We start from the raw sequence: 18,377 nt of genomic DNA, 5'->3' as shown, positions 1-18,377 counted from the left end.
GGGGGACGTAGTTTAGTAATCAAATCCTGGCTCTCAGCTGAGTTGGCTGTTTTAATAGGTTTTAATGTCCTGTTTTAGTGCTAATGCTGTTTTATTGTATTTATAGCGATTGGAAACCACCGTGAGCCGGCTGTGCTGAAAGGGCGGCAAACAAATTTCACAAATAAAAATAAAAAAATAAATAAAATAATTGCTGGACTTCAGGAGTGTGTTTCAGAGAGAAGCATGGATAAATAGGAAAAGCCTTTCTATCACAGAAACCTCTGGAGTTCCAGATGTCTTGGCTATGTTTCCAAATTGGAGCAGAGTAGAGAGGATTCTCTGCTGCTTTCTTGTTGTCATGAAATTCCCAAGGAGCTCCCTGCATTCTGCCACAGCTTTCAGTTCTTCCGTGTCCGTTCCCTCCTTTATATTTCTGAGGAGAAAATATTCCCAAAAAAGCCATCATGCAATTGTACTGCGTCAAGATTTTTATTTTTTTTTTTGGCCTCAAAGGTATGCCTCAACTCTCCCCACCAAAACCACCCGTATCCAATGCACGCATCCAATTATCTTGGCCGCCTTATTATTTTGGGCAGCTTTGCACACGTGTGTCAGCAGCGCGCAGGCAAGGATGCCCATGAAGTGAAGGAACCGCAAAATGTTGCTGAGCAGGCCAGCGTGCTACGCTGGAATGGGTCTGAGCAATTCTCTTTGACCCCCTTTCAAGCAGCCTTTGCAAATGGTTCGAGCTGCTGGTTGCTAATGGATATTTGTGTGTGTCATTTCAGACGCAACCACTCTGGCTCCCGGCTGCTAACGGATTTGATTGCCTTTTTTCCAAACAAAGCCTCTTGTGTCCTGTTTGCAATGTGGGGTTGAGTCTTTAAAAAAAAAACCAAGCCCTCCTTTCTTCTGTTTCCAAGTGTTCTTTGCACTTCTGAATTGTATAGCGAGCTGTCTGAAATGTCCACTGTGCTTTTGGAAGTCTAGCTTCCCCCCTCCTGGTCTTTTTGTTATGTTTTTTTTGCAGAGTGTTCCGTTAAAGAGCTGAGATTTAAGAGGCTCGAGCTGCAGCTTCCAACGCTTGAAAGCAATGGCACTGAAAGAGACTGCTCATCCCTAAGAGCACCCACTGTGCAGACCAAAGCTCCACGTAGCCCAGGATCCTCTTTCACAGAATGGCCAGCCGGATGTCGCTAGAGGCCAAAGCCTTCTTTTGTTTTTGTCCCCCAGTAACACCTGGATCAGACTCCTTCAGTGCCATTCCTTCTATGTGCTGGAAGCTGCAGGTCAACCCTCTTGAATCTCACATCGCCATGAACCACAAGCTGCATCAAAATTTGCAGAAGTTTGTTTCGGTTCTTCAGTCCACAAACATCACTTTGCGAATCACGAACTGCCCCAAATTCATTTTTTAAAACTTTGTGAGTCCGTTCGTGCCTATTGCTGCCCACAATAAGATGTTGAGGTCCTTCATTCATGGGGTTGCCATAAGTTGGAAGACTTGATGGCACTTAACACACACACACACACACACACACACACACACCTGCTTAGCATGCAGAAGATCTCAGGTTCCATCCCAGACCTCCCCTCATGGCCCCAAAAGGTAGGGAAGACCCTTTCCTGCCTAACACCTTGGAGAAATGTTGCAATTCCGTGTCCAGGCAGATGGGCAGTGTCATGGATTCCTATGAAACAACTCTGCAATATACCCTTCCAGACTCATTCCTTCCATACGGTTTGGGGCTATATTGCTTTGGCTCCTTGACAATTGAAAAGATCCCTTGCCATTGGAACGCTACCTGCCTTGTGTACAAATAATGGTTTATTGGGAAACACAGATCTCAGTTGCGAAGCCTGCAACTTTTTATTCCAGCATCAGGTCTGTGAACTTCTGCAAAGGCAAATCCCTGGATTTTCAATATCAAGGTGAATACCTGTACAGGGATGCTCAGTTCTGTTGCTCTTCTGCATCTAACCCAGCAGGTCCTGTCCTAGGAAACCTCATGTGCAAATCAGTCTGTGGACATCAAGGGGCCATTGAGTTGCCACGTGAGCGCTCTTGTGTATTGTATATAATATTACCCCCAATTGCAGGGGTGGCTAGCCCGTGGTTCGCCAGATGTCCATGGGCTACAATTCCCATAAGCCCCTACCAGCATGGGAATTGTAGTCCATGGACATCTGGAGAGCCACGGGCTTGGCCACCTCTGCAGTATGGGGAAAGGGTGTGGGGATGGAAAATGTCATCTGCCCCACTAATTTACCTGCGGAAAAAACTGGTGCAGCTGCAATGCCACTGAATCGGTCCCGAGGCCTTCAAAAATTCATGGTGGAGAATCAAGCATGACCTTCTGACAGCCACTCAGCCTGAATTCCAGGTGGTTCTGTGCTTGTCCATTCCGTGCTGGGTTGGACTCACAGAACAAGAAAAATCAAACCGTTGTTTGGCCAAGTTCTGGACTCATTGAAGTTATCGGCGAGTCAGCTGGCCATTCCAAGAACAAAACTGCTTAACTGCTCAGCTGTTTTCACAGGCCTTCAATTAGAATTGCCAATCCGTCTTGGCAAAGTTCTGGAGATTTGGTGGCAGCATGTGGGGAAGGTGATTTTGGGGAGGGGAGGAAGCTCAGTGGGTCTGTAATTCCATACGGTCCACCCTCGGAAGCTCCTGCTTCCTCCAGGGGAACTGATCTCTGTAGCCTGGAGAGTTTGGTGCAATTCCGGGAGGACGTCAAGCCCCACCTGGATGCTCGCAACTCTGCCTTCCACTGCTGTGCTCACTAGACTCAACCTGCTGGAGTGCCACCAATGGAATTAAGATCTAAAGTTTGGAACACTCTGAAGATGTGAGTTTGAGATTATCCAAAGTGCAACATACGGATGTCAGTCCACGGGGGGACCTGGGGATTCCCTGGAATTACGTCTCGTCTCTTGACTACAGAGATCAGTTCCCATGGAGACCGTGGCTGCTTTGGAGGGTGGAGTCTATGACACTGTACCACACTGAGGTTCTTCCATCCTCAGGCTCTCTCCCCAAATCTCTAGGAGTTACTTATAGATGGCAGGTTACAGTGGATGAGCGATAGGGTTGTGAGTGTCCTGCATAGAGCAGGGGGTTGGACTAGATGACCCAGGAGGTCTCTCCCAACTCTATGATTCTATGATTCTATGATCTGGCGAGCTTGCTCCCCTCTCACCCACGGCCAGTTCATTATCTGGGGGGTTTTATGGGAAACTGAAGTATCTGTGTATTGATGAGATGAAACATCTGGTGATAATGTTGAGTGTAAAGGAGCCTTCTCAGATAGTGGATCTTGCAAAATATCTGTCAATTATATTGAGAACCAATCTATCTCTTCTGCAGATCGGTTGTATGACACAAAGCTTTATTACTGTTGTCCATATGTCTATGCCTGGAATTTGTTTGTGGTTTAAATTTTGTTTTATACACATCAAATTTTATGCCCGTCAAGGTATCTGAATCTGAAATCACTGCCAGTTGCCGGGGGTGGGGGTAAAAGGTAAAGGTATCCCCTGTGCAAGCACTGGGTCATGTCTGACCCTTTGGGTGATGGCCTCTAGCGTTTTCATGGCAGACTCAATATGGGGTGGTTTGCCAGTGCCTTCCCCAGTCATTACCGTTTACCCCCCAGCAAGCTGGGTACTCATTTTACCGACCTCGGAAGGATGGAAGGCTGAGTCAACCTTGAGCCAGCTGCTGGGATCGAACTCCCAGCCTCATGGGCAGAGCTTTAGACAGTATGTCGGCTGGAGAAATAATATTGACTCAGACATAAGCACATTTCAAGTGCTCAAAGCATTTGGGGTGTATTATCAGGCGCAGAGTAAAAAGAGACCGATACAACCGCTCTTTGGAAATGTAACATCTGCAGATACAGAAAGGTTCTAGATGGCAACAATTTGAAAATGGCAGCTTGCGCCAGTAAGCATGGTAGGGTGGGGCCGTTCCACCGTGACATTTCCATGATGCATGCTTGCGCTTGCTGCGATGGAGGAGCAACAAAGGGAATTGTGGTTTCCTGGCTGTGGTGGTTCTAGCTCTTGATGAACATCAGGCACCTCCAGCAGCCTCTGCAAGATTCCTTTTATGAAGAACTGGGAGGGAGGGGTGCTCCTAAGCTTTCTTTTGGGTGTGGAATCCCATTCTCAGGGATTATGCGGCAAAAGACCATACAGTCTAGTGTCCTGCAGTTCTGGCTTTCTTCCGAGGTGTGACCAAACAGAAACTTCATTGAAGCTAGCCAGCAGGGCACCAAAGGTGAAAATCTTCCTGGCATGTCCTTTCCCGCAGCATCTGGTGTTCAGAGGCAGAGTGCCTCTGTACGCGGAGGTTTCTCTTAGCAATTGTCAAGGACTGGCAACTAATCAGATAATCAGTTCTTCTTCACTTGTTTCTATGGAGCGTGTGCAGGGGAAACTTCCCGATGGATTGGGTCCCATTCTGGGGTCATTGAATGATCACATCTGGATTGACCTTGACATGACCACGCTCTGCCTAAGATCGCTTTTCTCTGTGACAGACAATTGGAAATAAACAAAATGTGAAGTCTTTTTCCCACCTTGTAGGCAGCTGTCTCAACTCAAGCACCTATTGGCTAGTGCTTATGAGGTCAGTGATGACAAGGAATCTCTCACCATCTGCTGATTACAGCTATATAGTCAAAGTTTTGGGGAAGAAGAGATGGATATGAAAAAAAGCATGAGTCATTAAGGAATATAATGGCAGAAGAACATTGGGAGGCCACTAGCTGCTTATCACAATCTTGGTCATTTCAAGTATCTTCAAGAACCCAAGCTCTTTGTCCCCGTCCCCTACACTGACCCTAAGCCTGAGCATGCAGAATTGAAATGAGCATATCTTCTTCCTTGGGTTACCCCTTCCTCCAACTCCCTCCCCACTCCTCCCCTGCCCTTTCAGAGACATTAATATTTAATTTAATTTTTTTGGATTTTTATACCGCCCATTCTTTACAGCTCTGGGCGGTTAAATTATATATTAAATCTATATCATTTAATATAGATTTTAAATTCGTTTAACATTTATCTGAGATATGACCATATACGGTCATGTTGACAAGCCCCTCCCCAAATGGCCAATGAGGGGCCTGGGGGGTGGGAAGGGGAGGAGCCCCAGGTGGGTGTGTCTGTCGCTCCGCTTCCCAACCACATTCTGCATGATGGCGCCACTTCTGGGGTTTCTCGAAGCCTGAAGAATGTTTCAGGGGGTTCTCAACAGTTGAAAAAGTCGAGAAAGTCTTGCCCAGTCTCATACTCACTCATTTTTCTTTCCAGGCGAAGAGGCTGAGTCTGGGAATAGCGTTGCAGCTGACAAAGTCTCGAGGGAATTGGTTGGCCCGGAAAACGTTCTTGGGTACCTCCCGAAGGTGGCTGTTGTCACAGATGATTCGGGACAAGGTGACGGCACTGAGGGCCTTTCGTTGTGTAGCGGTAAAGACCCTGGGATTCTCCCACCAGAATCTAGACAAGAAACAGAAAAAAAAAGTTGCCTCCTCTCTCATCTCACAGAGCTTTGCAAAACCTCAGCTCTAGGTCACCACTGTCTTTGGGGAAAACATCACAGAGATGTCAAAGGTGGAATCTCATTCTTCGGCGCATGGGTGGGGAGAGACGAGGGAGCTGCAGAAAGACCTGCTGGGGACATTTTGGCAATAAAACTACTGCAGATCCCCCAAAAGACAAAGAGGCAGGTTCTGGATCAAATCAAGCCTGAATTCTCCCTTGAAATTAAAAAAAGGCTAAACTGAGACAACGATGTTTTGGTCACATTCTAGGAAGACGAGAGTCACGGGAAAAGACAGTAATGCCAGGGGAAAAATGGAAGACCACAGGAAGACCACAGGAAGACCCCCAGTCAGGCTCAATTAAGGAAGTGAAGGCCCTCAGTTTGCAAGACCCAAGGAAGGCTGTTAAGGAGAGGACGTCTTGGTGGGCATTCATTTATAGCATCGGTGTTGTGTTTGTGAATCTTCCGAAGACTGGAGTTTGAGGTCTGAGGCGAGATCATAATTTCACGATTATGACTGGCCGACATGCAGCCTGATCCTGACTGCAGGATCCAATCATTATAAAAGGAAAGCGACCAATTGTGCGCAATGGAGAGAACTTTCTATTGTTCTGTCTTGTATATAGGATTTTTTTTTGGGGGGGGGTGTATGGGTTTCCAGTCAGTTTGTACCTGTGAGCTGGGGTCAATGAAATGCACTTGCGGTATCCGTGTTCCTAATCCCACGGATTTAACAATCGCCATAAATTGGCCCCCACACAGCCAGGGAAGGAAGCCAGCCAGACCAGTTCGAATATATTTCTGCATTTTGGTCTGGAGGCCATAAATCCGCATCAATATGTGAAATCTGTAAGTTCCCCCTGTTTCTGTCATGCTTTCCCCCTAAAGCCAGCCCTCGGTGCTTCCCAGCATTTTGTGTTCACTCACCTGTCCCCATCGCGGATGTTTGTGAACTGTTGGCGGAAGATACACGAAAGGAGAGGGCCGACCCTGCCGTTGGGGACCGCGGGTTCAGCCACAGCTCCAACCCAGAGGTCAATGTTCTCAGGTGTCCCATAAAGTTTGATGAACTTCTTTGCCAGCTCTCTATTTTTGAGAACTGCGGCAAGTTCAGCCTCGTTATGCGGCTGGGAGAGGCCGCAGAAGCTCCTCCAGGTGTTGTAAACTGTCGGACAAGAACAGGGATTGATCAGTACAGCTGGGTCCTCTTTCCTCTCCAAGGAAAATCTGGACTCTTTTTTAAAGGGAAGCGCCCCAGCGGGGAACACACGCTCCTTCGCAGAGCCAAGGCTGCCCCTGGGGACAGAATTGTATCGTATCTGTTTTACATGTTTTATTGTATTGTCCATTTGATGAAGGTATTTGGGGCAGTGTCATGGTTAAGAGCGGCTAATGATTCTGTGAGCTGGTGAGCTGGGTAATGATTCCCTGCGCCTCTACATGCAGCCAGTGGGTGACCTTGGGCTTGTCACAGCCCTGATAATACTGTTCTCACGGAGCAGTAATGTCAGAGTGCTCTCAGCCCTACCAACCTCACAGATAGTCTGTAGTGGGGAGAGGAAGCGAAGGCGACCGTAAGCCACTTTCAGACTCCTTCTAGTAGAGAAAAGTGGGGTATAAATAACTTTTCCTCTTGGAAATGTTCACCCCCAGCAGCTGACGCGTCAGGCCGCCATCAAGGGAGCAACTGCAAGCCGCGGTCTGCGTGGCTCGCAGTTGCTTCCTTGTCAGCAGGGTGGGAATCGGCCAGGCCAATCGGCAGGCATGAAGCGCCTGCCGATTGGCCCGGCCGATGGTCTGTCTGGAGGAAGGGGCCAATCAGGACCCTTGCTCATTACGGACAAAGCCCTCCCACCAAGGGCTTAACAAATTATTTAGTCCGCGGCGCCCGCGGCACCGTGGGCGTGTTAAGGATATGGTTGGGAAGCAGAGCTGTGGACACGCCCACCGAGGGTCCCTCCCCTCCACATCATTGGCTATTGGGGGGGGGAGGTTGACATGACCATATATGGTCATATCACCTGATAAATGTTTAACAAACTTTAAAAATCTATTCAAAATTTATTAACTCCTCACCTATTCAGGGAACCCTCCCAGGGCTATCAAGAAACCCCAGGGTTTCACAAGCCATGACAACTCAGTTCAACCCTAACCAGCCACGCCGTTAGCTGCCTATTGATTGGCAGGTGCTCCTTGTATACCTCACCTGGTAGGCCATGATCCCGGCCACGCTGCATGTTTATAGAAGGCAAATCCAGTCCTGCACTGACAAACTGCTCAAACAAATGGTTCCTCAGCGCATCTACTACAAACTGGTCTTGTCTGAACAATTTGGCGGGCTTGGCCAACGCACCCCGCAGGACGGGGTCGATTCCTCCTGCAAGAACGAAACAGCTGCTTAAAAGAACAATAAGGAGAGTTGGGTTTTATACCCCGCTTTTGACTGCCCAAGTGCTCTAGCTTTTCCTGAGGTTGTTAATTTTAGCACAGTCGAACACAAACACAGCCGGGAGCTCTGATGAAAAGATGGCAGCCATCTTTCGGACAAACCGGGATGCACAGAGCCAATCTCCATTTACCTTGTCTCACGATACTCCACGGAGCATTGAACTGCTTCTGAAGAGGGATTCGGCTCACAAGCTTGTAACGGGAATCCAGGCGGTTCACCTCCGGTCGGACTGTAGTGTGCCCAAAACGGAAGGCATTTGTGAAGACGGAGGCAATTCGAGGGTCCACAGTGGAGTTGTAGCCCTGGTAGCGTTTCAGGGGGGTGAATCCCAGAACTCCCGGCAGATAATCCGTGTACGTTATTTTCTGGACAGGCAGGCAGTGTTAAAAGAGAGGTGACTTCAAACTTGGCCTCCCTGCTGTTTTCACCACAACAATTCCCAGTTTGATCTTGTTAGCGATCAAATCCATTTTTAAAAAAACAAAACAATGTTTATTGTATAGTCGGCTTTGCTGAATTTTTCCCCCCTGCAAGATGTAAAAACGTACCACCTTTCAATGAATATTTCAATTAAAAAGGATCATGCTAGATATAGTATGCCATGTGGCCCTAGATGGATGCCAGCTTCCAGGTAAGACCTGGGGATCCCTTGAAATTATAGCTCTTCTCCAGAGATCAGCCCCCCAGAAGAAAATGGGTGCTTTTGGAGGGTGGTCTCTGGCACTGTGCCACCTTGACATCCCTGCCCTCCGCAGGCTCCAACCCCTTTCTGGCCTTGAAAGGGCAGAAAGGTGGGATAAGGTAAAGGTAAAGGTATCCCCTGTGCAAGGACCGGGTCATGTCTGACCCTTGGGGTGGCGTCCTCTAGCGTTTTCATGGCAGACTCAATACGGGGTGGTTTGCCAGTGCCTTCCCCAGTTATTACCGTTTACCCCCCAGCAAGCTGGGTACTCATTTTACCAACCTCGGAAGGATGGAAGGCTGAATCAACCTTGAGCCGGCTGCTGGGATCAAACTCCCAGCCTCATGGGCAGAGCTTTCAGACAGCCTTTCATCCGCTTACCACTCTGTGCCACAAGAGGCTCTTGAAAGGTGGGGTACTAGTTTTATAAATAAACAAACAAACTTGCTATATAAATTGCACATTGAGGCATTCCCTCAATAAGCCCCACAATTCCCCCCCCCACCGTTACAGTTTAAAGTGCCTTTAATGTGTATTTTTTTCGTTTTGGTTTTAATTGTTTTTATGAATTGCTTCCACGTGGTTTTAGACCCTTCTTTAAAAACTTCCAGCTATCTGCCAGCTAACTCTACCACGGGGGTTTTGCTCAGAAGCCAGAGCACCCGCTCATAACCCCCTGTCCCTTCTGGTTCACCTAGGCATGTTGCATTAATTTCTTGCGTCCCTCCCCACTCCCAGTAAGTCTAGCCCCATCCACTTCTAGCAGCTGTGAGGATGGGAATGCTGTCACGGGCCATGCCCGCATCAGTCTCCTCAGTAGCAAACGCATCCATTCGCCCCATACCTGCATGACAGCCCCTACAATTTTCCGGGCCTCCTGGTACAGCCTCTCGTGTTCCCATCGCGGGTTCAATCTCTTCAGCTCGGTGGCCAGGCGGTTGTGCTCCCGCAGGAAAAGGGTGTGCAGCACGATCAAGACTGGCATTTCGTCCACCCGAATGTCCCCTTGAAAACCCAGAATTTGTTCCGTTTATTTGTCATGCATGGAGGCCACCTTTCTATGAGGAAACGGCAGCTTTCGAAGACAAATTTTATGGCATTATACCCTTCGGAGGTCCTGAACTTCTGCTTATTCTACCCCAAATCTCCAGGAATTTCACAGCCTGGAAGTGGAGATGGGCAGCCTATGCCTCAGTGGGTCATGCAAACTATACGAACTCAACCAATGAGCAACAGAATATTGACTCTAATACTGGATCATTCCCATTAAGAGCCAATCGGGTTCTTTGGCGGGCAAACCAAAAGTGTATATTACTTCACGTTGTGTCTGTATTTCTTGTTCTCTGTTTGGAGTTCATGTTGGATTGAATTGTTTTGGAAGACCCTACAGAGGTCCCGCCCCTCACCAAACGTCCCGCCCCTCACTTTTTGAGCTCCACCCTCCCAAATCTCCAGATATTTCCCACCTCAAGGCTGGTAGGTTTGGTCAGAAACCTTTTTCGTGGTCCAAGACAATGAAGGTTTCATGTGGTGTAACAGTTCAAGGGTTAGGCTAGATTCCGGGATATCCAGTTGCCAAACCCTGCTCTGCCAAGAGTGCTTTCTAGATGACTTTGAGCCAGTCACTTCTCATTCTGTACTACCTCTCAGGGTGGTTGTTGAGAAGATAAAATGGAGGATCGTGAACAAAGGATCTTCACACCATTGGTCAATTTCGGTTGAATTTCTATGAAAGAACACTTGCGTAATTTTATGGTTGGGGGTCACCACAACATGAGGAACTGTATTAAAGGGTCACGGCATTAGGGAGGTTGAGAACCACTGCTATAGAATGAAGAAACAAGCAATCAGTCTGTCCGGTCCTAAGAAGTACTAGACTAACCTGCAAGGGAGCAGGGGGTTTTGTGCTCCGGATCTGTTCGAAGGCAGGAAGCTGACTTGTTCTTGGGAAGGAAGGGAAGGAAAGCCAAGTCTTTGTCCTTTTGCTGGTTTATGGCCAATAAACCACCGCTGCGTGACCTCAGGTCCATTGCCCTGTCGTCTTCATTTCCATACACCTGGCTACCGTCAAGAAAGGATGTGATCTGGTTGATCTGGTTTCGAATGGCAAAGCTGCTATCACAGACCGAGGCAGAACGTCTGAAGGGAAGGCAGCTTATGTTCACAGCCCGGGGGTCATTGGAAGGTAACTGCGCCAAAACAGAAAATAGGGTTAAACTCCCACACTCAGGAAGAAGAAGAAGAAGGAGGAGGAGGAGGAGGAGGAGGAGGAGGAGGTTCTTATGTGCCACTTTTCTCTACCTGAAGGAGTCTCAAAGCGGCTTACAGTTGCCTTTTCTTTCCTCTCCCCACAACAGACACCCTGTGAGGTGGGTGAGGCTGAGAGAGCCCTGATATTACTGAAGAAGAAGAAGAAGAAGAAGAAGAAGAAGAAGAAGAAGAAGAAGAAGAAGAAGAAGAAGAAGAAGAAGAAGAAGAAGAAGAGGAGGAGGAGGAGGAGGAGGAGGAGGAGGAGGAGGAGGAGGAGGAGGAGGAGGAGGAGGAGGAGGAGGAGGAGGAGGAGTTGGTTCTTATATGCCGCTTTTCTCTACCTGAAGGAGTCTCAAAGCGGCTTACAGTTGCCTTTTCTTTCCTCTCCCCACAACAGACACCCTGTGAGGTGGGTGAGGCTGAGAGAGCCCTGATATTCACCCAAGGTCACCCAGCTGGCTGCATGTGGGGGAGTACAAAATCGAACTCGGCATGCCAGATTAGAAGTCCTTACTCTGGTGTACACCACTATACCACTACTTCACTAAACCATAATGCTCTTTCGTTCCAGGCAAAGAAAGACATGACATTGTCTTGAAGGTCTGGCCAGTAAAGCTTCACATCTCGCCTCTGGCATTTCTAGGTAAGATGGTGGAAAAGGCCGCCACGGATCAAATATCAACATTCCTGTATGGAGCTTCATCCTTGGACCCAGCCCAGTCATGGGGTAGAAACAGCGCCGCTCTCCTGCCTGTGTCTCCAGTCACCATTTTCATTTTTGGTTTGTACCTCTATCTTGCTCTGAGCTTGCAGGGAGCACACTGAGGTTTGTCTTCTCCCAAGAGGTTTTCAGCAATGCCACAACAGATGCCAGAGCACAGTAACCTTTCATGCTCCAGCATCCTCTATGAAGTCACAAGACATCATTGGGGCATCCACAGTAAGAGACCTGAACGTACAGTTGGTCACTGGCAAACATGGCTACTGAGAGGTGTAGAAGGAGCTAAGGAAACCCACCAACCTTGATGGGGAAGCAAGGATGAACTTTGTCACATGTGTTGCAATTCATTGTCTGGTCATCCAAGCCCAGATCCAAATCATGGACCATAAACTGGCCCCATTGCATGAACATGACAGATCGGTGTTGGTCCTCAGTGAACCGGGCCTGATGCAAGCTGACAATCTCATTGGACACAGCTCGGACCTGCACAAAGTAAAACACATTTATCCACAACCAGTCAACTGTGCCGAGATATTTCTCTTTTGCAGGTGGTCAATGAACCAGAAGTTGCTAGCGAGTGAAATGTCTTTGTGAGTAACTTTAGAGGGAATACGGCAGTTTTTTATTCTCAAAGACCTCTTGTTTGCCAAGCCATCCTTTCCCCCACCTCTCCTCTCCATAGCTTTGTGCTCCTTCAACCCCAAGTTTGAGCCCATCCCATCTAGAATAAAAGCAGACCTTATAAGCAGGCACAAACTCCTTACCAAGGGAAGAGGAAATCCAGAATACAGCTTGGATTCCGTCCAGCCGCGTGGGACAGAGATGCCGTCTTCATACTGCTGGGGAAGCCACCTGGCGTAAGGCCGGTTCGAAGCTCCCAAAACGGGGCTTCTTCTGCAATATTTCATGAAAACCAAACATTTGTTTAAAGAGGTGGAAAAGAATTCTCCTTATAGAGAAGGGTTCTCCTTATAGAGAAAGGTCCAGGGCCCATTCCGCACACATAGGATAATGCACTTTCAATGCACTTTAGAAGTAGATTTTCCTGTTCTACACATCTGCAAAAGTACACTGAAAATGCATTATCCTACGGATGCGGAATGAGCCCTGGTCTTGGTGGCAGGGGGCACACTTTGCACGTGACAAGCCCAAGGTCACCCAGCTGGCTGCATGTGGAGGAGCGGGGAATCAAACCCAGCTCGCCAGATTAGAAGCCCTTGCTCTTAAGCAGTACATGCTGGTAATTCTGCAGAGGAAGATGGGGAGGAATGGCCCATATCCTCCCCAGTTCCAGCCAGCAACAGTATCATTCCTCTCCCAATTCTCCAATGGCCTCTGGCATTTGTGTTTAAACAGGTCACGATCAATTATGCTATAGAATCATAGAATCATAGAGTTGGAAGGTACCTCGAGGGTCATCTAGTCCAACCCTCTGCACAATACAGGAATTCACAACTCCCTGCCCACCCACAATGACCCCAATTCCATGCCCCAGTGATTTCCCCCCCCCACCACCAAAAATCTCCAGAATCCAGCCTGGCCTGGAGGAAATTCCCCTCCCCTCCCACAGTGGCGACCAGCAATTCCTTGGTTATGCAAGGAAGGTCCACAAGAGACACACTGGCACACCCCCTCCTGCCCACCCACCCACTCACAACCTGCCTAAGTTCATCAAATAAGCATTTCTGTCAAAATGCAAGAAATCTTTACTATTCTGGGATTTTCAAACTCTGTACTTCTTGTCTTTCTTCCTCATATACAACTGCTGATTTGTCAACCTATCATAGGAGAAGCAGAAGTTAGAGCATCCATCTGATACAGATATTCCAGGACTTCTGTTTCTCCTAGATCAGGGGTGGTCCAACTGCGGCCTTCCAGATGTCCATGGACTACAATTCCCATGAGCCTCTGCCAGAAAATGCTGGCAGGGGCTCGTGGGAATTGTAGTCCATGGGCATCTGGAGGGCCGCAGTTGGACCACCCCTGTACCTAGATTCTATGATGCCTCGCAGAATTCACCCTCCAGAGGTGACATTTCCCCCTGACATTATGCCTGTGGTCTGGAGTTGTAATTCCAGAAGAAGTCCAGGCCCCTTCACTGAGTAAGTGAGTGGAAACAAAATGGGTGGGACAGAAAAGCACAGAGCAAAAGCTTTGCTCAGGGGTTCTGTTGCCCCAAGAACCATGAGAGGGAGAAGCTCACAAGTTATTGCATTCTCCTGTAATGGTCCGGTAGGGAGACTTCTCATCACAGTTGCATGTCTTCTTCATTTGCTGGGCACATCCGGTTGCCTTGTAGATGGTTTGAATGTGGGCTGATGTGAGCACATCTGGAGGAGCAAAAGGCAGAGCTGCCATTAGTGACTTATGGAGATCAGGGCTGTTGATACAGAGCGAAGAAATCAGGGAGTCACTGTTCGGTGCTTATTTGTTTTTAAAGCGGTGGGTGGGAGGACTGTGACTCTCCAGATGTTCATGGGCTACAATTCCCATCTGGAGAGCCAGACTTCGGCAACCCCTGCCCTATGAGGCCACTCTAAGTAAGCTGAGTCTTGACGGTCCCGTTCCCCTTACAGTCCCCACTTAAGGCCACAGCCCTGCCCTTTACCTTGGAGTTTAAAATCCCCTGGGATTTCCTGCTTCAGCTTCTCTTTCAGGAGGTCCAGGGTGACGTGCAGGTAATCGGCAGCTCTGGCCGCCTGCTTGGCTCTTTCACTGGGCTGCCTAGACAACATCAAGAGGTCTACAGGGCTGAGGGTCTTTTTGTTCAGCGTTTCTTCCAAACTGGAGAGTAAGAGAGCAAGGAAATAAAGATTGAAGCCTGTGAGATCCGAATCCGTAACCTCGTGCCTTTGTTTGCTGGTGGACCAGTTTATGTGATGCAGGCAGTCCCTCTGTCTGGTTTTTTCAACAGCTGTTTACCCCCCTCCTATGCTTGCCAGGCAACCTGAATACATCAAGCTGGCCCAATTCAGAGTGAGAGAAGCTGGAAGTTAGAAATCCAGTTGAACAAAACTGGTGTGCCACGCAGAAACTCAAGAGAGGTGCATCGGGCAGAAATTCAAGAGAACTTCAAGATAAAATCAGAGTCCAGTAGCATCTTTAAGACCAACAAAGATTTATTCAAGGCATAAGCTTGCACTAAAAAGCTCTTGCCTTGAATGAATCTTTGTTGGTCTTAAAGGTGCTACTGGATTCTGATTTTATTGTACTACTTCAGACCAATACAGCTACTAATTTGAATCCTTCAAAATTCAAGTAATCTTTACCATACGGAGATTCAAACTCTGTACTTCTTGTATTTCTTCCTCATGTACAACTGCTGATTTGTCAACATCTCGGTCAGAATACTGCAAAGCAGGTCATTATCAAATTGCCCAGGCTGGGAGGGACGAGGTGGACAATTGGTAGGACAATGCCCAACAGAGCTCCTCGATAACCAGAGAAAAACTGCTCTTCCTAACCTCGTAGAAGCCTAAACTCTAAACTTCAGCAGATGATGTTTTTCAGGGCATGGAGATAACCTTTTCCTCTTCCTAATGAATCCACATCAAGCTGCTTTTTAAAGCTCGTAATCCCAGCTACCCAGCTGGTCCATGGTTGCTCCTTCCATTTCTTGCACTCCTTGTTGTGCCTTGACCTCACTCCCCAGATGGATGAGCACCTGTGCGTGCAAAGGAGAAGCACCATTGCTCACCTCTGCTGAGTCCGCCTGTAGGACGCATCAACCAGCTCCTTGGCGTTCCTCACGCTTTTGAGAAGGGTTGCTGTTTTCAGCTTCTCTGTGACCTCTAGAACATATTATATGAAAACAGAGACCTGTCTGTATTCTCTTCTGTTGCAAAGATCTTATTTTTCTGGAAAGATTACTGTTAGGTTCATCTCTCTCTCTCCTGGCTCCCCATCCTGTGATCCCTTTGAAGTCCCTAACCCAGACTGTGCTAGGGAACAAAGTTAAATGAAAGACATTCTCATATTCTTTTGTTCACTATCGTTCCCATTTGCTTGTCCCCAGCTTGTTGTCCCTAGGAACCATGAAACCTGATGACATATTTTCTGGTTCCCAAGTGTTTTAGGAAAGTAAGTGGGGTCAGCTGGGTCTTCTATCCAGCAAGGCTTATGATTTTATTTTAACTGCATGATCCAAAAAGAAGGAAATGAAATGAATGTGCATCCTGCAGATGATACAGCACTTCATGGTTTCATTGAGAAAAAAAAACAACAGAAGTTATTCTAATTTTGTACGTAACCGTGTTTTCCCCCCACCAACCCCAATTGAAGGAAGAAGTAATGGGACCTGAGTTTGTTAAGGGGGGGGGGGGATGACAAAAAGAAAGAAACAGTGCCTGCAGTCTGCTGTCAGTCACTTCCTGACAGGAGAGATGTCCACTAGGCAGGCAGGCGGAAGGAAGGAAGGAAGGAAGGAAGGAAGGAAGGAAGGAAGGAAGGAAGGACGGAAGGAAGGAAGGAAGGAAGGAAGGAAGGAAGGAAGGAAGGAAGGAAGGAAGGAAGGAAGGGGTCCACATTGTCTGTCCACTGTTCTAAAAGAGATTTTACACAATAGTTGTTGAGAGAAAGAAACATTACCTTGGAAGGAAGGGTCCACTGTCTGGATGTGTTTCACCACCATGAGGAACCCCCAAAAGAAGAGCCAGCCCATAGCTTAAAGGAAGCAACATGTTTGCGTGGATTACAAGCAAATCGTCAGTTATTTATACATATATATGTTATTTCTTATATGAGAGCATGCCAGGAAAGCCAGCTCCAAGTCCACGCAGGCATCTCCCCTTCTTATACCCTCTCCACGATCATATTTCCTCACCCCTCCTCCCTTTGTTTGAGAGAGAGGGGCTTACAGGCTATGCTCGCATCCACCTTAGGGGGGGGTCATAAAAAAAAGAACACAAGAGTTTAGCCAAATCAAAATGTGTTTATGGTAAGTGTTTCCAGTTCCTTGTGCAGTCTGCTGCCATTTAAAGGCCAAGTTGAACTACTGACCTCCCTCCTGAAAGAAAATACATAAACTTCTGCTTTAAAAAAAAACATCTCTGTGTTGCAAGTGTGCAAAATGCATTCCCTTCTTTTGTTATTCCTATTAGATCTCACCCTGCTTATTCCACCTCAGTCTATTTCAATTGGCTTTCAAAAAAATGTGGGTCTATGTTTATTTTTTTGAAAAATAAGGGGGGAAATGGTGCTACGGGATTTTGTACACAACCAAGGTCAGTCCATTACTGTTGGGGAAAAGTCCATTACTTAGGGGAAGACCGTAGTCCTGGGTTGCTGGTTATGACCCAAAGAAACATTTTGCCCTTGGAGGATTTTTTCTTTTTTAACCAAAGTAGCTAATTCTGCTGGTGGCTGCATGAAACCTCTTACCACAAGGGAAAGTGGGGATCATGAAAAAGCACAGCCTTGCGCCTGCGTCCCCAAAGAGACCTGTCTGTGTGAGAAGAGGAGCTATGGCTCCAAAAGCAAACCAAAGACATGAAGGCTGAGTTAGGAACACACAAAGGGCTTCTATTTTTGTTCTTTCTCTCTGCAACTCTGGTTAGCAACTGATTACAACAAAGGAAATGGGCATGGTTGTTGTGAAAAATACCGGCAGCCCTCTTTATCTGTAAAAAACAACAACAGTTTCTTATTTCCACAGAGCAAAAGTAGCCCTTTTCTCATCAGCCATCTACTGGCAGCAGATTTCCCGGGTCCCTGGCAGAGGCCCGGGAAATCTGTCCTTTCCTAGCACTTGTTTCACGGAAGCAAAGCCCAAGACAGGAAGCAGCATCTTACAGAGCCAGACGCTTCCTCTGTCAAGCTCAGCATCGTCTCCTCTGGCTGGTAGTGGCTGTCCCAGGTCTTGGGTACAGGTCTTTCCCACCCCGTGTTCCCCGTCCCGTTGAAGGAACTGGAGACCCAAACGTGTTATTTATTTTATTTATTTATATTTATATTTGTATACCGCCACTCACGACCGGTCATCTCGTGGCGGTTCACAGAACTAGCATTAAAATTATAATATAAATCCCTGTACGACGACACATGCAACAACAGCAAGAGATGACAGCTTAATTAAAATCTAGCCCTACTACACCCAGCCCACACCCTGCCCCGCTGTTCTAGCCAATGGACCCAGCTGAGGACCCTAGGCAGGATGAACTGGGGGTCTTGATCGTTAAAAGTTAGAAATGAGGGGGGGGGAATCCACAGACCCTCCATGTGCTGATCCGCCGCTCTTCTAGGAAGCCACGGCCCATCTCCCACCTCCAGATCAGCATGGCTCACCGAGAAGGTTTTTCTTAGCCCACAAAAACCCTGACCAGCGATGTCCAGCCCCGCAAGACCTGCTGGGAGCACTAACCTCCCCTGCCCACTTGCAGTGCCTCTCTCACCTGCCATCTTCCATCTGTCTGACCTGAATCTCTTGGACAAGCAGCCCTTTTATGCTAAAGAGGAACCACCCGCTTCAGCCGGACGAATACATGTGGGCTTCCTTTTTGTCTCTTGGGACACGCCTCCTGTACTGTGCACATGGCCCTTTGGGAAACAGGGAACAGCAGGCTAAAACCAGCTGCCCGGCTCACCCCTCCCAGTTGCCAATGAAGAGGAATGACGGGGTACGTCTAAGCTTCCAGAGGAGCCCCTTTGCTGGGGTTGCTGTCAGGAGGTTGTCACTTGATGGCACATATGAATATAGAAGAAGAAGAAGAAGAAGAAGGAGGAGGAGGAGGAGGAGGAGGAGGAG

At 47.9% G+C, this 18,377-nt stretch overlaps 1 protein-coding gene across 1 annotated transcript; it reads right to left on the bottom strand.

The window, feature by feature from the left end:
• Positions 1-3,790: 3,790 nt before the first annotated feature.
• On the bottom strand, positions 3,791-18,097 carry LOC143824609 (myeloperoxidase-like). Its single transcript, XM_077312038.1, has 14 exons — positions 18,025-18,097; positions 16,223-16,297; positions 15,333-15,426; positions 14,244-14,419; positions 13,839-13,965; positions 12,400-12,529; positions 11,936-12,118; positions 10,547-10,853; positions 9,509-9,669; positions 8,113-8,347; positions 7,740-7,910; positions 6,461-6,698; positions 5,286-5,487; positions 3,791-4,520 (listed from the first exon to the last, which is right to left on the bottom strand). The coding sequence occupies exons 1-13, from the start codon at positions 18,029-18,031 to the stop codon at positions 5,286-5,288; spliced, it is 2,106 nt and encodes a 701-aa protein (XP_077168153.1). The 5' UTR covers positions 18,032-18,097; the 3' UTR covers positions 3,791-4,520.
• Positions 18,098-18,377: the final 280 nt, after the last annotated feature.

This window comes from Paroedura picta, chromosome 15 (genome assembly GCF_049243985.1).
Source record: "Paroedura picta isolate Pp20150507F chromosome 15, Ppicta_v3.0, whole genome shotgun sequence".
Classification (NCBI taxonomy): domain Eukaryota; kingdom Metazoa; phylum Chordata; class Lepidosauria; order Squamata; family Gekkonidae; genus Paroedura; species Paroedura picta.
This window is presented reverse-complemented; position numbering and strand designations above follow the sequence as displayed.

Bases quoted from the DNA above. Each gene is read 5' to 3' on its own strand.
- LOC143824609 (XM_077312038.1), bottom strand. The intron at 15,427-16,222 runs GTAATGTTTCTT...AATATGTTCTAG, and splicing joins AGTGGACCCTTCCTTCCAAG to AGGTCACAGAGAAGCTGAAA. The intron at 7,911-8,112 runs GTAAATGGAGAT...TCGTTCTTGCAG, and splicing joins GTGGAGTATCGTGAGACAAG to GAGGAATCGACCCCGTCCTG.